The sequence below is a fragment of the Grus americana genome, chromosome 7, assembly GCF_028858705.1.
Source record: "Grus americana isolate bGruAme1 chromosome 7, bGruAme1.mat, whole genome shotgun sequence".
Taxonomy (NCBI): Eukaryota; Metazoa; Chordata; class Aves; order Gruiformes; family Gruidae; genus Grus; species Grus americana.
Window position 1 is genome coordinate 25,069,494 of NC_072858.1, and position 25,737 is coordinate 25,095,230.

General features: G+C 44.2%; 1 protein-coding gene across 2 annotated transcripts; it reads right to left on the reverse strand.

The window, feature by feature from the left end:
- On the reverse strand, positions 1-25,055 carry LOC129208860 (dual specificity protein phosphatase 13-like). Of its 2 annotated transcripts, XM_054832275.1 has the most exons (4): positions 25,036-25,055; positions 10,087-10,278; positions 9,161-9,381; positions 1-816 (listed from the first exon to the last, which is right to left on the reverse strand). In XM_054832275.1, the coding sequence occupies exons 2-4, from the start codon at positions 10,275-10,277 to the stop codon at positions 605-607; spliced, it is 624 nt and encodes a 207-aa protein (XP_054688250.1). In that variant the 5' UTR covers position 10,278; positions 25,036-25,055; the 3' UTR covers positions 1-604. The 2 variants fall into 2 exon arrangements, with proteins under 2 accessions (XP_054688250.1, XP_054688249.1); XM_054832274.1 differs by lacking the exon at positions 25,036-25,055 and having other exon boundaries at positions 10,087-10,319.
- Positions 25,056-25,737: the final 682 nt, after the last annotated feature.

Consider the following 25,737-nt stretch of genomic DNA (forward strand, 5'->3'; position numbering starts at 1 on the left):
CTTCCCAAGTCACCATTACACATGATGGAGCCCTGCTTTCCTGGAGATGGCTGAACACCTGCCTGCCGGTGGGAAGTGGGGAATGAATTCCTTGTTTTGCTTTGCCTGTGTGTGTGGCTTTTGTTTACCTATTAAACTGTCTTTATCTCAACCCATGAGCTTGCTCACTCTTCCGATTCTCTTCCCCACCCCACCAGACGGGGGAGTGAGCAAGCGGCTGTGCGGTGCTTAGTTGCCAGCTGTGGTTAAAACACGACACGCAATTATAAGCAAGTAAAAAGTCTTTTTTCAAGTTGACTGTGCTGGCTTTTAATTCTACATGAAACCCCAACTGCTCCCTATGCCCTGCCTAACAGGTAGTTAAATAAACAGGCCCAGGTGGGCAAAACTGCTAGTTGCATCCTCCTTTATTTTGTTTTCTTTCCAATTAGTGGGCTTATCCAAAAAATACATACTGAACTCCTACCAGCTCACTCATGCTCAGCCATTTCCCAAGGGGTTTCTCAGTGCAGCTACAGAGCAGTCCTGACAGCATCCTTGCACTGTCTTTAGTGAGGGCAGCACCTCTCAGTCCAATGCCAGGACACATGCCCCCTCAGCACTATCAGGCTTCTGCTCCCCTGCCTTTTCCCCTTCCTAACTGGAGGTCCAATTCCCAAAGCTGCTTGAGGAAGCCAGAGTTGGGGCAGATCCCTCTGTGAGCGCGCACAGTCTGAATTGCATCAGCGAGGGACATATCTTCACAGATCATTAAGAAAGCGAGGACAAGTGTTGCAGATCGACTGATTCCCATTGCACAGTGAACTAGTACTTTGCCTGGAAAAAGGGGAGAGAGAGAGATGCAGTTATTCCAGGAGGCCAAATGGTGGGGTTTATCATGCTGGAGCAGAGATTGAAGTGGTGCTGATACTGGGGCCGAGCAAGCAGGTGTGCGCAGCCCTGCAGGGCAGCCCCGGTGCACTGCTGGTTGGAGAACAGTGGGGGTTTTAATGGCTGGGGACAGAAAATTCATAATTGTATTCCAGGATCCATGATAGCTTGTCTGGGCTTAGCGGTCAGCCTAATGGCATGCCCTTAGCCTGCCATCCGTGTTGTCCCTGCTTGCTCACGTGTGGTTTTGGGAGTGATGTGCTTGCTGGCAAAGCTTCAAGTCTTCATACCTGAAGGCCGTGTTATGGGAAGCAACCTTGGCAGGTTACTTACTACCAAAGGGCCCGGAAACTTGGGATTTCAAATGTGCAATGCTCAGGAGCGCTTGCTGCTATTACAGGAACCCTCCCGGTTTTCCACAAGCTCTTTTTTTCTTCTTTGCTTAGGGCAGTAATGCTTTCTGAGGGTGCTGACTGCTGCCCAGACCTTGTTGGAAGTGAGTGAGAAAATGGGTGTTACCATTAAGAACAGCTCCTGTTTGCATATGCCATTTGCACCAGCTTCCTTATGTTTTTCTATTTCTATAGCCTACCCTGTACATCTATAGTCACTATCCTTCCCTAATGCCTTTATCTTCCCTTCTGTATTAGGTGATCACTAGAAAAAACAATGTATGAAATATTTTGAGTTGCTCAGATTTCAATGTGAGGTGTGCATCTTCAATAAGAGTTCATTAAGAGTAATGTCATGACTCCTTCCATGTTGCTGTAAGCAAACCTCAGGGAAGAACTTCCAGGGATCCAGGAGCGTAGCTCCCTCCTTCCCTCTGCTCTGATTTTGGTTTTTCTGCTGTGATGACTAATAGAAAGAGAGAAATGCAATTCTGTAATATGACTGCTTCCCAGGCTTCTAATATGTGTCTTTGACCCATTCTGGAAAAAGATGATTTTTTTTTTTTTAAATGGTCTTATGTGTGAAATTAAAGGAAATTTTATCAAAAGGATTGCTTTCAGATGGAAAAAATTCAGGTTTGTAGTCCTTTCCCTCTGGATATGAACAAAGAAGCTGCCTGCAACCTGAAAACCTGCATCTTGCAAATATTGTAAAATGCTTTCACAAAAATGGTATGATTCAATGAGAAATTTTTAATCGGAAAAAATATGTTCTGTTGTTCTACTCAATTATAGCCATGCCTAAAAATTTCCAAACTCTCTTGTCCTTTGCTGCAGTCAGCTCTGGTCTTTTCATAGAGATCACGGCTCAGCAATTGGACATTATTAAAGTAATCAGTGATTAGAATCAGATTTGAGCTCCTGACCACCTAATGGACAGCTCTGTCTCCTATTAAGGCAGCTGAAAAAAAATGTATTGTCTTTAGCATGAAAATTTCAGAACACTTCTTCACTGGAAATCTTCACAAGTTTGAAATGAAATATTTTCTGCATTTTTTTAAAGATTTTAATTTTTTTAGACTGTCATATTTGTAGTCTCTTTTTACTAATTGTATAGCTGTAGAAAATGCAATTTAACAACAATACAATTTATGTTCAGAAAAAGATGAAAATCGGTTAAAAAAATCCCATGTTGCTTTTTTTCCTTCGAAGGTGGAATAAAGTATTTCAGATGCCACTTCTTTGTAAAACGTAAGGAGGGGTAGAAAGAACGGACAGCTTTTCAGGGCTAGTTTCTTATTTTGTTTGTGCTTACAGCATCTTAATTTCTCTATTACCAGGGAGTGATACAAAAATATCCTTGCTGGATGATGAGCCTAGATCCAGCCAAAACCCTCAGACTGATTGCTCCCATCTCCCTGGGTGTTAATTCTAGGTACTTTGTGCACAGCTTTTCATCTTAAATCCCATTTTGTTTGTGACAGAGTATTTATTTAGCAACCGTTCCAGTTCTGACTAATGATGATGGCATAGCCACATGCTCGGAGAGTGCGAGCATGTGTTGTAAAAACCTGCTCTGGCCAGCAGGTTGAGAGAAGTGTTGAATTCCACAATGTATGTGACACAGCCCCCTTTCATTATCCTGGCATGAGAAATCTGAGCTCAGCCCTAAAGATAGACGTGTCTTCAGTAGAAATAAAGGGACAAATATAGTCTCCAAGGAAGCGGTGAAAAGAGCTCTGGTGGCAGCAGACTTGGACTAGGCATTGAAACCTTTGGGGGAAGGAAGAGGATTTTTCCAAGGTAATGTCAGTTTTGCAGAATTAGAAGATCAAGTGATTTCTATGTGTTTTCCCATTCAGATACAGCTTCACAGAATTTACTGAGGTACCAATGTCATTATTGATGTTAAATTATATCTATCTGTCAATTCCATTAATTCTATGGAGATTCTTGGAAATGAAGTCCTATTTTTTATGGGAATATGGAGAAATGCTTTGCACCCCTGCTAAAAGATAATGCTAATTTGCATTTTCACTAGACTTTTTTTTCCCAATGTGCTGCACTATCATTAGCCTTCACACCAACCTTGTGGGATACATGTGCTGTATTATCTTCCCCACTTCAGATCCAAATAATCCAGGTCTGAGATTTTCAGAGGAACATAAAGGAGTCAGGAGCACAATTTCTCTTTGAGAAATACCGCGAACAGGGCTAAGTCCAAAAGGTGTTTGGAAAATCCATGCTTTGGTAATTTGCAGTAGGTCTAACTGCAACATAGTGGTAGGGACTGGGGAAACCCAGAGCCTCACCCTAATGTGTCCAGCTCTGGGGGCCCCAGTACAGGAGAGACATGGAGCTGTTGGAGCGAGTCCAGAGGAGGGCCACGAAGCTGATCAGAGGGCTGGAGCACCTCTCCTATGAGGACAGGCTGAGAGAGTTGGGGTTGTTCAGCCCGGAGAAAAGGCGGCTCTGGGGAGATCTAATTGTGGCTTTCCACTACCTGAAGGGGCCTACAGGAAAGACGGTGAGGGACTGTTTATCAGCGAGTGTAGTGACAGGACAGGGAGTAATGGGTTTAAGCTGAAGGAGGGTCGATTTAGATTAGATGTTAGAAAGAAATTCTTTACTGTGAGGGTGGCGAGGCACTGGAACAGGTTGCCCAGAGAGGTTGTGGAGGCCCCATCCCTGGAAGTGTTCAAGGCCAGGTTGGATGAGGCTTTGGGCAACGTGGGCTAGTGGAGGGTGTCCCTGCCCGCAGCAGGGGGGTTGGAACTAGATGATCTTTGAGGTCCCTTCCAACTCAAACCATTCTATGATTCTATGAATGCACACCCCAGATAACAGAAGCCAAGGAACTATATGTCCTGAAAAAATTCTTGGAACTAGAACCACTCTTTTTTTGTCTGAAAACTACTAAGCTACCAGCACTCTGCAACTAAAAGAAAAAGAAATTATATTTATGGTTTGAACTGTACCAGGAGGGAGAAAAACAAACAAAAAACCAACCAAAAAGAGATGGCCTTGATGTTGGATTTGATTTTGAATCACTAAATATTTTGAAATTCAATCTATATTTGGCCAGAAATTGGATGGGGGACAGGAGACTTGCTATTCTGAACCTAATTTCTGTAAAATTGCTCTTGGGTCCATTTCCCCCCCCCCCCCCCCCACTCAGATGGAACCTTCTGTCTTGGAAAATGCTCAGCCCCACCCGCAGTCCGAAACTGAAGACGGAGCTGAGTACAGGTATGGAGGCTGCCATTCAATATTGCCCAAGGTGTTTTTATTGGGGGCACAGAAAGCAGGACAAATTCCAGGCTCCTGCTTGCACAGGCTGGCTCTACTGTTTTATATCTAACTCTGTCTGAGAGAAGGAGGTGGCGAGTAAGAACACACTGAATTTTATTCCCTGCTTCTCTGGCTTATCTGGACTTCAAAAGAGTCCTCCTAGATCAGCAGCTAGCTTTAGAAGGTGTCTCAGAAAAAACCTGGACAAGCCCCAACTATTGACCTTGGACCTAATCTGCATGGTGCTCTCATGTACTTGTTCCCATGAGGATGCAGGTATATTATCTCTTTTACATGTGCAATATCTATTCCACATTGTTAGCCTTTGTTTCACCACGCACGGAGGTTATGATAAATGCGGGTGCACTGACAATAAAATGACTGTTTGTTGCAGATAAATCAGTCATGTGAAATGATTTAATTAATGTAAAATTGCTCTAATGAAAGCAGATTTGAATTTACTATGTGATTATTTGTAGCAAACAAATTGAATGTTAAACTTGAGTCAGGAAACAAAAGCTGTGTTGCTATTTGGTTCTGTTTGCAGGCTCAGACCCTCGTCTCTTGGCAGTAGCTGTAAATGGGTTAAGTGACACTCTGAGCCCCCCCCATGCTATACTGCATTTGAGTAGTGCCTGAAGCATGTCTGTGCTCTGTGGGCTGACTGCAGTGGTCTCGATAACAGCGTGTTGCATCAGCCTCTCGTGGGGGGCAGCTGAGATGCACCGTCCCAGCATGGAGGCTCGGATTCCCGGGTGGCTGCTGGACCACGGCCTGGGAAAGCAGCGTTCACAGAGGCAGTCGTGGTGCATGCCCCTGTCATGGAGTGGGCAAGGAAGTTATAACCAGATCTTTTGTACCACAGAATCCATGCCATAAGCTGACATCCTCCAACTCTGCCTTCCCCACCCTCATTTGTTTTAAAATACAGTGCAAAGAGAAGTTGGACTCATCCCATATTAGAGGGCCATGTTGCAACCTTCTCTCTGAGCGTGTAACAGGATCCCCTAGGAATAATGGGATTAACTGGGGAGAAGTGGGGGCACTTAGCTTCTGGCATTATTAAATCTTGCAATCCTTATTTGAAATGTTGCATTGCACATCTCAAGCTACTTTTTTGCAGAGGCAGACAATAACTGTCATCTGGCTGGGATTTGTGCAGAACAATAACACTTGGTTTTTAACAACGGATTATGGATATTATATCCAGCTCATGCCTGCTGTAACTCTACTGACATCAAAGGGTTTGCACTAGGGATAAAGTTTGCACATTCAACTTCGTTGGCCAAATTCAAGTTGGGAAATTCAATGTTGTTGAACAAATCAGTCATTAAAACACATAATATCTTATTGTCCTTTTGCTACTCATCATTAACTGAGCTAAATGTCCTGAACTAGCCCTTGCTTTCTTGCAGGATGGATTTAATTTGGCTTAAGACCAGACTCCAGATCCGTCACCCGGAGTGAACGCCCCAGCTGCCCTTGCTCCATTGAATCCAGCAGAATTATGCTTCTCAGCAGGAGGAGAACTCAGCTGGGCTAGAGGGCCCCATGGGCTCTTCCCACTCCACTGTGGTTTTCTCATCTCCCATTACATTTTAGCCACTGTCCTGTAGCCAGGTGCAGAAACAATTCTCTGTTTCTTGATTAATCAAGTATCTATTTTGTCACAGCCAAAACCAGCAAGAAGCCTATGGAGAGCTTTAAATGGTAGCATGCCCCTTCTTCCCATGCCTCGTGAAACAGGTAAGGGCTGTTATCCGCTGGAGAGCGGGAAGTTAAACTGATGTATGCAATGCACCTACGGCAGAGTCAAGAGAGAGGATGCTTTTCTCCTAAGTTAAGCTTCTTTCATAACCACCACCACCAAGAAGGCAGCAGGAGAGGGAGCCTAGCTTTTCATTTGCTCCAGTGAAGTGGAAGAAGGGAAATGCCTTTGAGGGGGTTTGCCATTTCAGGAAGTTAATGGGTGATTTTAACCTGCCTGTTTTAAACATGTTCAGAGGTCAATAAAAGGAGAAGCTCTCTACTTGGGAATCTTTCTCTCTGCACGGTGCTAGTTTAATAGTTCTCATGGCACGCTTTCATCTGTGCTCTCAAGTTCTCTTTCCCTCTCTCTTCTGCTAGACTTTACCAAACCCTGCTGATTTATGCTTAGGTTTAGCTGTGCTCCAGAAAATGCAAATTGTACAGATGGCCATGCAAAGGGGCGAGACTGATATCCAAGGTGTTGCCCCTTGAGCGTAAGGGAGAAGGCCAGTACTTCCATGACACCATGTTTTCCTTGCAGAGAAGAGGGCAGATTGATCATCTGCTGAGCCTTCCCAAACAGCTCTGTTAGGTGGGCAAAGGAACAGCAGGGCTCTGCTGAAGGAAAGGCAGCCAAGGAAGCAGACTTCATAAAATAATGCTTATATGGCATGGCTGCAATAGTAGTGCATGTATTTCTTAATCTGTACAACAAAGATGATGAAGGAGGTTGTTCAGGGTGTGATGCAGCCATTGACTACTGTGACAGGAATAGCTCCCAATTAGGAGCATGTGAGTGCATGCTCTCTTGCTTCCTTTTGCTCATGCTCTGGCATCCAGGTAAAAAGAAATTGCCTTAAAAATAAATTCCTTACATCACCAAAGACATGTTCTGGTCAGCTAAGGTAGAAATCTGGAATAAATCTTGCCATGCTGTTTTCTGGACTTCTAGCATTAGAAGCTAGATTTTAGATTGCATTAGATTTTTCTTCCTTCAAGCATGATTGGAGTAACAGTTCTTATGTAATTCTGATGAGTATTTGATTCATAGTTTTAGGTATGTTTGTGCCTCATATAGTCTTAACTTTGACTTATCCTCCCAGGTGAAAAAGATAATTCCATTAAAAAAAAAATGCTGAATTTGCTTGTAATAGTTAAGCAGCAGTCTTAAATGACTTCTCAATCAAACATCCTGAATTTAATATGAACAGGCCTCTTGTCACCTGCTATAATTTTTGTTCAGCATCACTGCTTATAATAAATGCCATATTTTCTCTTCTTCTAAATAATGTGAGTAACAATTCCCTCTCTGTCTCATCCCTGCACAGGTCATGGGTATTTAGCTGCTAAATTTCTGTACCTCAGGAAATTATGCTTCCAGAACATCTTGTTTATATATTTTCTAAACTGTTGCACTTTCCTTAAAATGATGAATGTCAGCAACAGCTGGGCTGTATATGATTGAATTTCACCTTGTCTCCATTCCCAGAACCCTTCTTCCATATGGAGTTATGGAGCAATATCTCTAAAAGCATGGGAGTGGGGATAGATATATACTCTAGACACGATGAGTTCATTGTGTTTGCCTTGAGCCCTAACTTGTTCTGCATTCATAGCTTTAAGTATTTAGGCGTCCATCTTGCAAAGCACTGTTTTGTTTGCTTTTGTGGCCACCATGATTCATCTGTTGTTTTCTGTCTTTTGTCAATTGATTTGGAACTTTTTTGTTTTTACACACGCACAAAAAGATTTTTGGATCTTACCTTTCTCTGGAGCACCACCAAAAATGACTTCAATTGCAAATAGCGTATGCTGTAATAGCAATGGGTGCAGATCCAAATTCCACAAATATGTTAGTGGTTTTGAAATCTAAATGCAGCCCTCAGTTGCACAAAGGCAAACACTTTCTAACTGGATGGATCAAGCCCTCCAAACAGCAGTAAATGCTGAGGTATCTAGCATGGCAGTGCGCTATTTTTGCTCACTGTTTCCCTTTCCTAGCCTGTATGTTGTGGATCAGATCTACTAGCTGCATATGAGTAAGCTGGGTAGTTAGTATTTTAGGACCTTTACTGATACTAAAACTCACCACAATGCAAGCAAAACAATTTGCTGAGTGTATAACTGTTCTCTTAATAAACCACTTACTTTTGAGTGGGTATCTGTACAGTTTTGTGGCACAGCGGAGACTTGCTTTTCTGAAGGTTTGTCCTTAATAGTAATGATCCCCCACTAGCCTCAGGCCTCTGGCATTGTACGCGGCCTGTGTTTAGTGAGTCCAAGGATTTTTGCAGGTTATCTCCCTATTTCAAGGTTATACTCCTCCTAGCAACAGCATGATGTTATCTTCTGGCTGGTGGTGTTGCTTTAGGTTCTCTCCTACAGAATTGCTTCCCAGCAAGTTCTTCCCTATCCTCTGTTTGTAGGACTTGCACAGATTGTAGCATTATAGTTGATTCTTTTTACTCAAATATGAGGCTTGCCCTTGTCTCTTTTCCCCATCCCAGCTTTTATCTTAAACCTCATCACTAATTTGAAAGATCGAGTATACGTGCCTCCTCCCAGGTCAGTGTGTAATAAAGGACACTTGCGATTTTGTTTTTGCTAACAAATAGCACCAGGCATAGGGAATGCCCCTTTGGCAGCCTGTTCAGTGTATCCTTCCCTGTTTCAGGGGAACAGTGGAACTACCACTGACTGTGGGAGTTCAGGAGGCAGGCGTTGGTGCTACTTGGTTTGGGTATCTCCATTCTTGCCTGCATCTGCAGGTGGTTGGTTTATGCCAAATACTAATGGATAACTTGCCCTACTTGGCTCCTATGCAGAAGGTATGCAACATGCACAGGTGGTCTAGTTACCTCTTGGGGAATTCAGCGCTGCTCTTATGTATCGAGCAACTGGGTAGAAGTAAATGCTGAGATCAAAGTTTGGGTTGTCCTCTGCTTCTACTCCGTAGTAATCCACAGACAGGTCTTTGTAGAACTTGGGTCCGGTGTCAACGCGAAATTGCCCAGCAGCGGCATTCACAACATGGGAGATGCCCATTCGGCTCAGCTGTGCTTTGTCACGAGCAACATACCTGGAAGAAGGACGGTGGGTTACATTTGCCTGCTGTGTTATGATGTGGAGTAGAACATGCTGCTGATGGTGCAGTTTGTTAAAACCACATGAAGTTGTAGTGGCTATTTTCTGGCAGGCTGATCAGGTCCAAAGTGTCCACCAAAATGCTTCAAGACAAAAGTGACTTGTTAAGAAACTGACTTTTACATTTCCGGCATTTTTCTCCCAAACATCAGTTTAGGTTTTTCTTCTCAAATGATGAAAAACAAAAAGGTCGTGGTGGTGATATTTCTGCACAAGCCAAGAGTTTTCTGGTTTGCTTTCTCACCAAGTCACCTCTGCTGAGCATCTGTCAGTTCAGGGGACTGACACCGTCTGGCAACGTGAGGAGAAAACAAGGTCGATCCTGTTTTACCTAGCTCTGGCATGACTGCCTGCAGTACCGATGCCATGGCCCCACCAGGCTCTTGCAGTGTAGGACTTCCGTACTAATGCAGGAGGGGAAATCAGGAGGGGGAAATACTCTTTTTGGACGCTTAGGATGCCTTTTTTCTATGCTACAGCATCCTATGTACAGTTCAGACTAGCTCAACACTTAGACTTACTGTGAGGGGTCCTCAAAGAGAGCCTAGCTCTTTTTTAAATAGAGAGTGGTAGATTTTGGGGGAAATGAGTTGGGGGCTAAGAGTTGCATTAACAACTTCAACCCTTCCCTCTCTCTTACAGGTCTCCCACGTAAAGGTTTGGCCAGACTTCATCCACGTGCCCGGTGGGATGTGTGCGTGTCCAGAGCAGGCGCCGCAGCTCCTGCAGGGACGGTGTTCTGGCGCTGCTCCGGCTGCTGCGCGTCCGGCTTGAGGCACTCCTTATCTTGGGGCGCAGTAAGTCCCCGCTGCATGGGGAGTCCCAGGCCATCCTGAAAGGTGGAGGGCAGATGTTCACCATGAGCCAGAGACATTTCTGAGGTTGTCCTCACTTCGTCTCACCTTCCCTTACCCCCTCACAAAGGCTGCCCACAGTTAGAACAGTAAGCTTTTTGGGGAAGATACTGTCTTTCTCTTGTGTGTTCATGTGCTTCACCACAGCAGAGGCCGTGGCTGGACTTGGGAATACTGTTGCAATCTAAACATCCGCAGTCCAGTGGCTCACGAAAGTCCTGTGTTGTGGCTCACACAATGATTTTGAAGCTGTGCTTCTTAAATAAAGTTTTATATTATTATGGCAAATTGAAAGCGAAAGCTTTTGCAGACTACTAGGCTCGGGGCCTCAGTAGGCTTATTTTGACCTGACTACTCAACCCTTCTTTCTAGGTATGTCAGACAGTCAATTAAAACTTCATGATTATATTTTTAAAGATTTTTTTGCATAGGAAGTGGGAAAGTTCATACTACTATCTGGAATTCTAGACACTATTACGACTGCAGTGAAACAGCCTGGTCTTCGATATGCTGGCACGAGTGGTCGACTTTCAAATGGAAAGAGGCAATGCTATGAAATGTAGCTACTCGGTAGGTATAGAAACAAGTTATGGATTTGGTATGCTGAACCTTTCCTTTAACTATGTAACTAGGACTTGCTTAAATATACTTTATCTGATTTGTCTTATTATAATTTACTCAACAAACTGAGCTGAATAGAATTGGTCATGCAAAATCTTATTCACTGGTTAGCTCTTAATTGTCAGCTTCAACAGCAGAAACTGTCAGGAGTATTTTGGTTCTTTCCAATGGTAGTTACCAGCCATACTTGTCCTGACGACAAATGCTCATGGTAGAAAAATCTGCATGAGTAAGTTATAGTGATTCCAGCTGCCATTCATATGAGCATTAATATATATTTTTAATAGCTTGTTTCATTTGCATTCTTCTCCTCTCTGTTCCCTCCAAGAACTACCCCATTTCTAATTGTGAAGCAAGTACTTTAATTACAAAGAGAAACACTTTCTTTTAGGCATCAGTTTATCTCTGGAATTGCTCTGTTCCCATGTGCTATGTTTCTTTTGAAATAGTGGTTCCTCGTGTTAGCTATTGATTTGAACTGTTGTGAGGATTTTTTAAGAGTCAGATAGAAATTCTATTTTTACCAGAGTTCTGTTTTCAGAAATTATTTAATATATACATATATTTTTTTCTGTGTTCTAAAAATTAGTCAAGCATCTGCATTACAGAGATATTAGGAAGTCTGTCAACTCATGCAGCTTTAGAACAGAAGCATCTGTTTAGGACATGGGTGAAGTTGTAGTCAATGAGTCAAAGTCTTGCTCTGCCACTGACTGCTGAGTATCTTTTGCTTAAATGATTAGAGGGGTGGTTTGGGGTAGAACAGTCCAGGACAGCAAACCTGAAATCTTCCATCTTTCTGCTAAACATCGCTATAACTTGCAGATAGGTTGCATTCATGTTTAAGCACCTCCTTCGACAATTTCTTTCCAAACACTAATTGCGGTGAAAGATTTTCCTAGTTTCCCGTCAAAGTACTTTCACTAGCCCTAAGCTCACATTTGGTGTATTTTTATTTAAAAATATTTGTCTTTGTATGCACAAAACCAGAGAATGAGTCTGAAGACTAGCCTGCTTTGGGAGCTCGTTCCACCTTTATATTAATCCATAGTTTTGCTGAAGGAGAAATGGAGCAACTAAGTCCCTGAAATGTCCGCAGGAATGAAGGAGGGAAGCAGGGACTGTTGTCTCAGTGTTAGGCCACTGAACGTTGACTAGAAGCCACCCTTCTGCCGTGCACTTGGATGATTTGCCTTGCCACCCTGCTGCCAAGAGGGGCCCTCTGCTATTTCAGTACACCACCTTCTGCCACCTTCACAGGCAGCCTTGTCCTCTTGAATACAGTAATTTTTCACCAAATAACAACGTTCCCAGGACAGTCTCGTATTGTCTGTGTTACAAAGAGCTCCACTGTGGAATGTGCTCCCCTCCCAAATGTGCATATCTCCTCCAGTGTCAGCTTTGACTGTGAAAACAAAAGCAGATGTTCTTGCCCATTTTGGATGGCTTTATGCAAGAGGAGGCGTGGAGGAATTCCCATACTGGAATGGACATCTCCCATCGATTTTGATAGCTTCTTTGCTGCTGGCTGCCCCAGTGCCCACTGTGCCAGATCTGCCTGGCTCCCGCTGGTGATCTCAGACACCAGCATGACTTCTCAGATCCCACGCAGGAGGTCTGCAGCAGAAGTGGGACTTGCATTTCCTGTGTCCTGACCACAGGGCCGTCTGCCAGTTCATTAAATACTTTCAAGAGTAACAGCCTCCTCCAATCCTTCCCACCTCATAATATCTGCAGCAAATGTTCCCCTTTTTTTGATGTGTCTCATTCCTTGCAGAGCGGCTAATGACCACTCTAGGGCACTTCTCACTCCCTATAAAGTTCCTTTCAACTGTTTTGGGTTTTTTTCTTATTTACTACTGCCTGTTTGCCTGCCTCTCACCCTGTCCACTGTATAAATACTTTGATTTTCATATTACCTAGCCTCAGAGGACTGAAGGCTGCTGTCAGCCTTGCTTTCCTAAGCCTACAGGAGTGGAGAATTACAGGGCACTGTCCAAAAGTCCTGGTAGCTTTGTGATGTTCAGACTGCCATTAAGATGGGGAGGGACAGGCGGCAACTCATTCATACGGTTCTTCCGGGAGCTGTGCTTTCCAGGTCCATAACTTCATCCCTGTAACAGCTGGGTGGACAACTCTGAAGTGTGGCACACCTTAGGAAAAGTGCTTCTTCTGAGATTTTTTTTTTTTTTTTAGAAGTTGTCTTTCGAAAAGGGAGCATAACTGCATAGGCTTGGCAAAAGAAGGTAGCTTGTGCTTACGTGGATATCGAAAGTTGTGGAATAATGGTCTTTATAAGATGGGTGTGCTTCTTCAGAATTATCCTAAGATGACTTTCAGCTTGTGCTCACACTGGTCTTGTATTCTAGCTAAGGAATTTACTCCTGTTGAAACACAGACGTGAACTGCTGACGCTGCATACAAAACTTATTCCATCTGCAATCTGGTCACATTTGTTCAACTGGAGAACAGCATCAGTTCATGTAAACTCTATGTCCAATAAAAACAAAGGACTGGGGTTCAAATTTCAAATGTGAAATAATTGGAACTAACAGGCTGTGAATGATTCAAAAGCAGAGAAGTGTCTGTAGGACTATTCAACTAATATGTTAAATAATGAATACAGTGCAAAAAATAATAGCTTTCTGTAGAAAATTTACAGACAGGAAAACAAGGCAATTTTTTTTCTGAATAAATGACTGCTCAGTTCTAGCGTCAGTCTAACATTTTTAACTCACTAAATTTGTACATGCAAGTGTCATTTACTGAAATGCACATATTTAAAGAAAACAATGTTATGATTAAAATTTTGTGTAATGTTTTATAAGGGGCATGAATAGATTAAGCCAAATTAGTGTGAAAGGAAAATGATTATATGTAATAATGTGGTGGTTCTTAATTTTAAAAATATGTTTTTAGTGATTCTCAGCTCAATTCCTCTATATTCGCTTTTTGTAGTGGATCTGTTTCTGTGATGTGTGTCGTATGATTGAGCAATACAATTTTAAAATGCCAGTTTCTGAATGATAATCACATGAAATGTTCCTGATCTTTGCCCTACTGGAGTTGTATTGCAGTAATTATTCAATTGCGTAGGAGAAATTTTACCATTATATTTAGATTAATTTTGAATTGGTTTGTACTACAACTGTAATTGTATCTGAACTGTGTAATAGAATTTCCTTAATTATGACTAGCAGGAGAATTGCAATCAGAGGCCTATCGCAGAGCAGAAGGTCATTCTGATCATCTAGAGTGACCTAGAGCATGACACAGGCCGTACGTGTCACCACACCATGCCTGCCTCTCTAGCCCCCATTATGGAAACCCATTCCTGGCTTCGCTGCAGTAGGGCTACGAGAGTGGCCAGGTGAATGGTTCCTTATATACAGAATATCCCAGGAAGAAAGGAAAGTGGTGCAGTGAGAGGTCACAGAGACTATCTCCCTCCTGAATGTTTAGGCTTCCTCCCTTCCCAGCAGTGAATGCTCCTGAGGACTGCATATGCTGTGGACGCTTTGGTTGTTTTTCAATTATGTCAGTGATTATAGTTTTATCCGTAACATAATTAATGCTGTTCAGTGGCATGCTGAGGAGAGGGCCTTTAGAGGCAGGTACCCTTTGACAGGTGTCTCAGTCCTTGGAAACATGTACCACCTTTTACCCAATTTCTCCAACACCATAGTAATTAATTAAGTAAGAACGAATTCAAAAGTCAATGTAATTTGACAATTTGGCATTACATTGGTAGGAGATCAAGCTGAGAGGATAGTGTGAGGGCTGAGACAGGGTGACACCAAACCCTGCAGCATGATGTTGTGGACAGTCAGGAGGAAAATTCAACTCTTGTATCTAGGATATTTAGTAGAAAGCCTTTATGTGCCCTGCTTTTCCTTACATTTCTCAATGTCAAGATAAAGGAGGGATCTGAGTGTAATATAAGGATGTCAATGCTCTCATTTCAATGATGTATTGAACATTTTAATCATCCCAGGCATTATGTTGGCTTTTGTGTATGGGTAGAACATAGCCATTTTACTCTGGCTTTAGTAAAAATATTTTTGAATTTTTAAATCCTGAGAGCAAAGTGCTCCACATCCTGTTTTTTCTCAAGCTGGTATGTGCTGTAACCCTGTCATCTCAGTGAAGATATCACTCTGACTGCACTTCAGACAGACTGTTTGATTTGTGGTGGTAAAAGACCAGGGCTGAAGCCCAGGGCTTGGCCAAAGTAGGTCGTGTCAAGTTCATGCCTATCGTGTATTCAAAAGTCATAAATGTTTCTCAGAAAGCCTATCCCTTGGAAAGATTCTTCCAAGATAACATATGTTTGAAAGAGGGTTTTGTGTTGCTACATCTCCACACAACTGACAAATATTACTGTCATCATTCTTTCTTCCTTGGTGTTTAACCCGGTAGTCTCACTGGAGCCATAATTTATCAATTGCTAGGAGCGCTACAGGATATAGGTGGTATGAATCAAATACAGCGATGACTGAGGTAGGGCTGGCTGGACTTGAAAGCTGAGGCGGTTTCCAGGGAGGCACGAGGTATTTGAGTAGCCAACTGTTTGTAAGAAGATCTCTCCAGCAGCTGGAGGATGTAATCTGAGCGGCACTTCCAAATTTAGTAGGGGCTTCCAGACCCACAACTTTAACCCAGCTATACGTTTAGGGTAAGGCACCCACTTGGTGTGACTTGGCAAAATCCATTTGGATGGCCTTGCTCTCAGCAGACCACGCAGAGCCTATGTTGAGGAGCAGACTAGCTAAATTAATCTCTGTATTGGACAGCTTTGAGCAGCACAAGGAAGAGGAAAATATCTGATCGGGGCGGGGGGAGCGGTTTCCCCCCTCAAAAAATTTGGTGCCAAGTTTTCTGCCCTAACTAGAGAGGGATTGTGACGCCTCTCCTCTCTCCGGGTAGAACATTCCTCCATGTGACATCCAGGGAAGTCAGCAGCGACATTTCTGATGCAAAGCACTACTCAAATGTAAGGAAGAAATTAATCAACCCATCTTGGTTCTCAAATATGCTGAATTTACCACAGCTTCCACTGATGTTATGGGAGCCAGGCCTCAGAAGCCTCAAAAATGTCTAACTTTTTCATAGCAAGTCTGTGGGCAAGGCTCAGACCTGATGGGCTTGACTGTTTCAGGATGTACATCAGCATGCAGGCCCTGAGGCAGGGTGGCCTCGTTTTTGTCTGTAACTGTAGAATAAAATATTCTCTTGTCATCAGCTGGTTAGTACACTTGCATTTACCAGCCATGTGTGTGGTTCCTGACGGTGACTAGACAGAAGCAGCAGTCCTTTCATGTGCAGCAATGTTGTATCAAATGTGCAAAACCTGGCCACCTGCTGATTTTGCTAATTTTTCTGGGTCTTGCATGTATATTTATTCTTTAGCCACAGGAAATCATCTCTGTAGAGATACTGCCCACGCTGCAGCTTTGACTGGATAAAAGAGAAGTGAAAAAAAATGGGCAGCTAAATGGATTTTTTTTCCTGACCCACCCCTTCCTCGTGGAATGCAAAACCAAAGGTTTTCTGGACACAGATGCATTTTTGTAATATAAATGGGATCCTAACTATGTTTCTGAGTCAGGACAGAGGCTGGGACTCTGCACCAGGCAGAAGTGGGGACATGGAGTATGCTTTACAGAAACCATGGCTGCTAGGTAGCACCACCAGAAGGACTGCAGAGACAAGAGGAGATAGCTCATCCACCCCAAGCTTTTCTGTGGCTTCTTCACTACTGAAGCTTGGGTTTTTGTTGCTGAATTGGACCTTTTATTTACTAGTTACAAATTTTACATGCCATTTTAATAGTGTGCATTGTAACTGTTTAAAGCTGTGCATTAAACAGGCCCAGACACTGTTAACAATCTGTATGTTATGATATATTTTTTTGTAACTGTTTGTTATAGCATCACCTATTAAGAATTTATTACTAGTGCATTTTAGGTGGTGCTTTACAGTCATTTAATTACAGCCATCTAGCAATCATTACATAAATATGCTTCGAGAGCAAGAACCCCAATAGAAGGTGACCCAAAAAGCTTTCACCTGCCAAGACCAGAGTTCAGGCCCTCAGGTGGCAATGATGTCAGCGGCATATGCAGGGAAACACAAACATTTAAAGCTGTGCAGGGAGCTGTGTTCCTCCCGATGCTAGGTGTTCATGAAGTCATCAGCTGGAGCAAGAGCACTGTAGAGCTCTAAGGACCTGAACTTGGCTCTTGGCAAGCAAGCAAAGGAAAGTCATTCCCCTCCAGCCCTAGTCCCAGAAAAGATGCAGAGCTTTTGGCTGTGAGCACAGAAGTTCAGCTGCAAAATTGGGCCCTCTGGAGCGCCTTGGTACTCCTGTGCTGTCAGCTGCCAAGTGCATCCTTATACCCATTAACCCAACCTGATCTGGTAGAGAATCAGACACACTGCATATGACCCAAAGACAGTAGCTGGTCCAAAATGCATCTGCCACATATTCATGCTATTTGTCACTGAAACAGCATGCCCACATTTGAAAGTGTCTCTAGCTCCCTGCCAGGCTACCCTTCCTAGATGAAACATCATTGCTAGTTTCTTCAGCAGTGGACTTCAGCCATCAGACTTGACCAGTGATCAGTTCTGACAGTCTGTAATTCCTTCCTCCATTCAGTACTGATATTTTACCCTCCCTTTTGAGAAAACAAAAATCCCAATCTACAGTATTGTAACACTAAATGGCTCTTGGATGTGCTAGATTCACGAGACACTCTTGCTATCCCTATGCTGCCATTTGAAGACAAGCTTGCCTAAAATTCAGTTCTTCCTTTGTAAGGCTGACTCTTCTCCTGTGTACAAGAGTTGTTGCATTGCCTTATCTCTATTGCCTCCAGCAATAACCTGTCCAAGGTGAAAGCTGGTATACTCTGAATGGGTAAACTCTGCTTTTTCTTCTGGAAGCACCCTCAGAAGATTGTTGAAAAACTCAAAGGATGAAACAATTCTGAAAGACAGGCTAGCAAGTTGATGCAGGTTGCTATAAATCAAGATTAATGTGTGCCCTTTGATTTCTTCTTGGAGCTGCCAGTAACCAGCTGGGTTGTCTGGCTAATACTGGTGTTTCGGTACAACCACTCCAAAGGCTTCACCCTCCCTGAACAAAGCAACTCCCAGTTGCTTTTTCATGACTTTTAGTAATGATCTACCAATATTTGCAGCCTGCAGTTGCAGAAAGCGTGTGGTGCTCTCATTACTGGATGATGTTAGTACAGCATGACCCTGTGGAGAGGTACAAGCTTGGGTTTATTCACAGATTGCCTGAAATGTGCTGCGCCTATTTCTCTGAAGCAGATCCGGTGGACTGGAGGATCACATTTGCCGTGATGCATTTCAGCCTCAGCACTGTTGCTTTGTGGGAGGCAGAGCCTGTTAGTGCTATGCACCACAGGGCACTTTCTCTGCTCCCTCTCTGTGGCTGTTTGAGGTGAAACTGTGACTGCCAAGCAGCCTGACTGCTACGCCTTTTCGCTTGCTGTCTACTTTGTAAGGGGTGTCAATCCAGACATCTCACTTCCAACTGAACACAACAGGTGAAAGCCACAGACAGGTTGCTGGGCATACTGCATCTACCTTAGTGAAAGAAAGACAAAGCGTCACTTGGGTGTTGTTTCCAGTCTCTCAGCCACGGTTTTACTCTTCAGGCTTACTCTGTGTTGCATACTCTTAATCTAGCCTGATCCAATTTTCCCAGGTCACCTCCAAAATGATCTGAGGCAGAAGTCCTATTTGTTTTTTGCTTCAGCAATAACTGTTCAGAGGCCAGGGATGTGCCGTGCCATGCCTTGCACGGAACCCCAGTTGTAATGCAGTCCCTTAGGTTGGTGTCCTGTGTCCCCACCAGAGTTTAGCAGGCCACATCTGAAGGTGAATGAGGCCGCTTTAACAATAAGTAATATAGCAGTGTTCGCCAGCCCAGCACTGGAAACATCAGGCTTCAGAATTCAAAGAATCCCATTACAAATGAATGGTTTCTGCCCCAAGGATTTAACCAAAAGGATGGCACAATGCAAAGCCCTTCTCCCCTGTGACTAGCTCTGGTATGTTCTTCTATCTTAAAAACAATATATTGCTCTTTTTTGGGTCTGTTCTGTTTGGGGGCATTGACAGCTTCACTGCTCTTTGTTCTTGCCCTGTGGTCTCTACCAGCACCACAAAGATAGCTCTATGCTACCCAGCTTACAGGAGATGACAGACATATCCCTACACTGACATAGCAGGAGGGCTGAGCAACCTGCTAGGAAGGAAGATGGGAAACAGCAGGAGGTAGGCAGCTGGTTCCCTGGTGTTTCTTGAGCACTGGAATGCATTTTATAGTTGTTATCGCAGTGAGCCTGTGAGGAAGACACTGCTGTTCCTACCACACAGGTGGAGATGGTAAAGGTAAGTTGGATGATTTTTCTACATCTCTCCACAAGTCTGAGCTGGGAGGCAACCGAGGGGCAGAGTGCTGCCAAACACTTGTAGTAATAGCTAAACCAGGGTGAAGAGTCACCCTTGGGTTTAATTTGGGTCAAAAGCTGTGCCCACCTCTAGTGAGTCAAAGGCAGCTTACATTATGAGGTGAAAGTCATGGTCAAGTTTGGACTTAGTGCTGGGGGACGAGGTTTCCTAGGAATGCTTTGGCAGATTTTGGCTTTGGTGCTCAAAATAGAATTCAGAACATGCAAAATCAAACCAAGAACACAGAAATCCTATATTGCCATGCCATGCTCCCGATATCCTTCTTTCCATGCTTGCAAAGTGCTTCTTCAGAGATACCCTACAAAAAAATGCACGATACCTTATTAAACACAGTGACATTATCGCTTCAGAACAACTGCATTGTCTTTCTAAGCTTTTCTTCAACTTTCTCTCACCCCAGCCTCTCTGATGTGAGACTTTCTACCAATGTGATAGCCATAGCAGGACTCAGAGAGGTTTGGAAGGCTAGTTCCAGTAGCCTGCATTTCTCACCAGTATCTTCTGGCAGAAAGATAAACCACAGAGCTGATAGCAAGCTCCTGTTGCTCAGGTTTCTGGCTACAGACCTGGGAAGGATAAACACCTCCTTAAGCGCTGTAAGATAGAAATAGAACAAGAGAAAGGAATGGAAATCCTCTCATAATGCAATGGCTAGAAGCAATCCAGCTGTTTTGTTTTATTCCCACCATGAGAACTACGCTCGGTCCCAGTGCAAGCTTGGCCACCTGTCAAATCAGGTTTGTGAACTACAGCTTATTGGAATTCGACACGCTCTTGTCTTGGAGCACACTGGAATGATCAATACAGACTCCTCCTATAGCAGTGACACATCACGTATGCTACCCATGCTGTCCCAGATGCCCCTCATAAATCATTAAAATACTGGCCAGTTCTAATCAGACCCTTTGGGGTATAACGTAATATACTATTTGAGAACTAAAAACAATAAATCAAGTTAGTACAGAGGTCAGACTGAGACTGAACAGAGCTGAGGCTTGCTTGCTGATGTGCGTATAGTCTAAGAGATGCATCGGAAAGAGATGAAATCCCAAGTCAGCTAAGCAAATTGCTTTCTTCTCATTGTAAAATCTCACTACTCAGTCTGCTGAAGGGGGTGGGGGGGGGGGGAAGGAATTCATCATATTCTGTAGCACAGCTGATTTGACCTCTAGAATTTCCCAGCAATTGTGTTCGCTCTTGGGATTACAGGTATTTCTAATCATTTGTCCTTTAGGTTAGCTCTTACCATATTTCTAAAACAAACTAGCATTTAAAAATATGTGCCCCCAAATGTCATAGATCACCTGGTACAAAAAGAACAGAAATAATTTTCTTCTAGAGCATAGAAACCAATTAACCACTAGCAAAAAAATCATTCAGATCCCCTCAGAAGGCAGCTGCTGTGGTTGCACTCTTCAGTCCTGCCTGGGACACAACAGGCAGCTTTGTGAAGGGGAGGTTGCCTTGCAGTGCCCGAGTGCTGGGAACCAGGAACAGCCTGTGTGCTGAGGCGCTGCTGCATAAACCCAAATAATCCACACTTTCTCTTTGATAAAGGCTGAGTCCCATCTGGGTTTTTCAAGCGTTGTCTGACTCTGAGGACAGTGTGGTATGGGGTAGAGTCAACCTCCATGGCCAACATGTAGCTTGGCCACCATAAATGTTATCTGGCAAAGAATGATACTAAAGGCTGACTCCCTCATTCATGGTGTATCTGCATGTACCTTTTGTTTCTTACCTTGTATTCAGAAGAGAAATAGCTAATCACAGTTTCTTGTCTTACCTTAAGGCAAGGACAGTCTGTGGCAGAAGATCCTGCTCTGCATGTACACTGCAGATGCTAAAGCTATATAACTCTCGGTACTACTGTTTAATTCCCCTTGCTTTCCTTGCACTTCTTCCTCAAACCTTTCTCTGGTTGCTCTAAATTGGGTAGACTGTTTTTAAAGCCCGCACAGCAGAGTAGCTTGGCACCTGAGTTTTACCTGTGGAGCTGTATTTCTAGTAGTGGCCTGTGGGGAAGGCTGTCAGAGGCTCCGGTTGTGGTAGCCTCCCTTCAGCCATGAATATCAGAAAAGGGCTTTGCTCTAATCCTGTGAAAGCTGCTGTTATGCTGAGCACAGGCTTTGCTGTGGGGAGGTGCGAGTCGTATGAACTCTTGGGGCTCTTGCTGGTGGCTCTTAAGTTGAAAGGTCTGGAGAGCAGTGCCAGGAACTGATCTCAGACCTTGTATTTGGTAATGCAAGCCACTAATCCAGAAAGTCACCATAAAACTGTGAACAAAGTCTCTGTGAGATACTGGCAGTAAATAAAAGAGCTAGCAAAAACCAGGGCAGTAAATAACTGGTGGTGAACAGAGTGGAACCTGGCCTGTTTGAACGATGCACCAGCACCTCCAAACTAGATACGTGCACGGGGCAAGGTGGATTAATATCATGCTTTATTTCTAATTAGACCTAAAGCAAGTTGGAATTTGTTGTAAGCCTGGTGGAGAAATAGTTGAAACGCAGATGGAGACACAATAATCAGTTTCATTGGAGGTGCAGCACAGCTTGGTGTGGGAACTTAATGAAGATTTGTTGGTCAACAACAATCTCCCAACACACTTAACGTGCTCTCCATTTAATTTGCTGTGCTATTGTAGTAAATTTGAAGCCCCCAGGTCAGACTCAGCTTTCATGGCTCTTGTAGTCTCTGCAGTGTCAGCAGGAAGCACGAACCAAAGACTTAGAGCCTGGACTCGAGCAATGTGTATTTCTCCTAATGAAACCCAAAGCCAGGTGAAATTTTTTGGGAGAGAGGAAACAGGATATGGAGTCCCTTTGGGGGATGGAGGGTGTTCATAACACTCAGAAACTTGGCCCACATTTCTGGTCTCCTCCCTTTCTACTCCACAAAGGGCTTGTAGCATTTTTAGAGAAACTTGGATCCATTGTATGTTGTGAGAGAACCTGCTGGGAAATTTGGTGATTCCTGCACTCCAGGGCAGAGGAAACGTGTGTTTCTGCTTTGTGTTTTTAGGAAAGTAGGAAGATGAAATTCAAAATAAAACACAACAGATGGGAATCTCACAGAGACAGACACTGGGAAATGTTTAGACAAGCTATGTCCCCAGTCCTTGAGCTCAAGATTTAGCAACTAAACCATAGAGAGGCTTCAGAAAGGCAAGGAAATGCATTTTGGCTTCAAATACAGTTCCTCCAGAATCCAATGAGAGTTGTGCACGTGAATCTGAAGGCAGAATATAGCCAGCAGTATGGGGAATAGATGTAATGTGAGAAACTCTCATGCTATATTATTATAGTCTGAATTGTTTCCATCATTTTGGGTTAAGTAATTCCCCACTATCCATCTCTAAAGTGCAAACAGTACAGCCTTGATGTGCCCCAGGGAAAGGAAGCAAACCAGCCTTTGAATCTTTACCCAACCTCACTGCTCATATTTTGCTTTCAGTGAATAACTGTTCAAATCCTTTAATATTTCATTCCCATAAAAATATATTTACCAGGGGTTTTTGTGGCAGCAGTGAGGCTGTGTTTATTATTTTAGGAACACCACACAACTGACTTTAGAGAAAAGACAAGGCAGGAGCAGAGTGTGCTGCAAATCTATCAGAGAACAGCATGTTTTCCACCTGTTGAGGCAGCAACCACAATAACAGATGCACATAATAATTACCCGTACCTCAAAGGCAGCACCAAGTCCTGCACCTTCTGCTCCCCACCTAGCAGACAGCTTGATAATGGAATTACAAAAGAGGAGTGCCGAGAGAGGAGAGTAGGTAACGCTTTGTGAAGAACGAAAGAGCAGCTCTTATTAAAGAGAAACCAGAAGGTGGAAGATGAGAAGGAAAGATCTGAGGCACCATGATGCTAAAAGAAGAGTGGAGCTAAGGAACTCCAGGAGCCTACCTTATTTTTACAGTGGTGGTCAGGTTTTTGCTAATACCTTTTCCATGGCTGCTTTCATTTGTGCTCCTAACATCAGTAATAATTTCTATTGATAAACAGGTGTCCCACACACCTACTGGAGCCCACTCCTTCTCAGAGGTAGATGGCCTTGCAGTGGCAAGAGTAGCACGTGCCCCTGTAGGGTAAGGACTTCATCTCAGTAAGTGGCACTGTGAGTGACCATGACTGTGTGCCAGGACCCTGTTCCTCCTCCCCTCCCGGTTGCCTGGCACTGGGAGCGTGCTGGATCTATGCTACCCTTTTGTTTGCAAGTGCCCCAGAGCATCTGGTGTAAGCAGAAGGGCTGGGGACAATATGGAGGGCAGGGCTGTAGTGCAGGTGAAACACCTCCAGCCTTTCCTGCTAAAGTGCTGAGGCTTGTGAGGCTCTTTTTCTCCCCTTCCTCTGACTACCACGAGGAAAGAGGTAACATTTGGCTGGGTGAGGATTCCCAGAGCCCGGACCATACGAGCTCTAGGGTGGTTTGTACCATGGTAGTCCCTCACTTGCAGGAAGGAACAGATCCTTCCTAGCAAGGATTTGCAGAGGAAGGGAATGATCTCAGCCCCAGTTTAATCTTGACAGAAGCAGATGATGAGAAGACTGTGTGCTGAGTTGGAGTTTTCCTTTGAATTCCTACGGTGTTGAAGGCAGTGCTATAAATAGACACAGTATCCTTTTTACCCTGGTACAATTCCGTCTCCAGCTCCCCATATAGACAGCAAGTCTGCTGGTAGGTATTTAGCAGGTATTAATTTAACCCAGTCTTCTCTTTCCGTATTCTTTTACACCAAGCATCCCCATGGCTTCCACAGCCATACAAACACGTTTCCTAAATAAAAATGTTCTGAGGAATGGCGTTGATATTAAAAAAGCAATTTCTGTCTGAAAATTCTATTCTAGTTACAAATAATCCCTAGAAGCCCCAAACTATACAGAATTAGTATTAATAAAATCCAACCAAAAAACCCCCACCCAAAACCAAAAAAAATCCCTCACCTCCCTCTCAAAATTCTTAACCTACCCCCTCCCCCCAGTTTTGTTTTTAAACTGCAGAGCATTTTATTCATAGTCTGTTTCAGATTTTCTCCAGTGTAACTGGCTGGCCAGTTTCCCCCTTCCCAGGAAAGAATCTTATGAACATCAGCTGAGAAGGAAACCCAGATACAGTGTTTCATGGCTATTATCTTAAAGATAGATCTGTAAGAAATTTAAATACAAGCTGGACTGGTATTTGAAAAAACAAACCCTGTGAATTTAAGCATCTTTTTCAGTGAGAGATCCTCAGCCTGGGAAGCCAGCTGGACAGCAAACTGGAATTTCACAAATATTAGAGTTTCTGAGTACAGCAGCAGAGACGATAATCTGGCCTAGCCCTGCAGTTGTCTTGCTGCTTGCGGAGCTGGCTGTGGTTAAGTTCATGCTGCTCAGTGCATGTATGGAGTTCACTGGGGGTTGGTTTGTAAACAAGCTTAAAAGTACTTGCCTGGTAGTCGAAGCTCCCGCGCTGCGGTGCCTTGGATTACCTTTGTTTGAGTAATACCACTTAGTTTCCTCCTAATGTACCAGTTGCACAACAGATTTCTAGCCTCTCTGTGTTCAGCTTATTCAAAGTCTATTTTTAATTGTGTTAATTATAAACCATAATCCCCTTACCCTCTTTGGACCTGCAACCATCAGCCAGACAGAGGCAAGTGGAGGGCGGCAGCAGCGGGAGGGTGAGTTTTGAAAGGGGCTGATCCTCAGGGGGTGTAAGCAGATGTGACCCGGCCAGCCTTGCTGGGGCTACACTGATTTACACCGGGCACGCCAATGCTGGTGGTGGTACTAAGATTTGCACCAGAGATGTGAATGGCGGTGGGGTGGCTGGGGTTTACCCCAGATACCTGGGGTTTTGCTGCGTGCAGTTGCTGGAGGGGCAGTTGTGATTTACCCCAGATGTATGCAATTGGGGGTGTGGGGGGGCAGTTGGGGGTTCATCCTTACAGCAGGCATCAGTGGGGCGGTTGGGTCTTACCCCAGCCGTGTGCATCACTGCGGGGTTGGGGTTACCCCTGGCACGCGTGTTGGGGATGCCGAGTTTTACCCTGGAGGCGCGGCGGGGGGGTGCTGGGCTCTGTCTTGGCGGGGAGAGCGTGGGTGGGCTGTGCCCGAGCCTCCCGGGCGGCGCAGGGCGCCTGCGGCGTGCCAGGGCGGGCGCTCTCCCAAACACAGCCGGCGCACCGACTGCTCCTTTGACCCCAACTCGGAACAACAGGGCTAACACGGGGTTGAGGCCCGGGGGCGGCGGGCACCGGTCCCGCGGGTCGCCCCCCCCCCTCCCGCCGGGCCCCCCCCTCCGCTCCGCCGCGGGTCCCG

Bases quoted from the DNA above. Each gene is read 5' to 3' on its own strand.
- LOC129208860 (XM_054832274.1), bottom strand. From the start codon at position 10,307: ATGGTGAACATCTGCCCTCCACCTTTCAGGATGGCCTGGGACTCCCCA. The intron at 9,382-10,086 runs GTAAGAGAGAGG...TCCTTCTTCCAG, and splicing joins AACCTTTACGTGGGAGACCT to GTATGTTGCTCGTGACAAAG. The intron at 817-9,160 runs GTAACTAGACCA...CCCTTTTTCCAG, and splicing joins AGCGCTGAATTCCCCAAGAG to GCAAAGTACTAGTTCACTGT.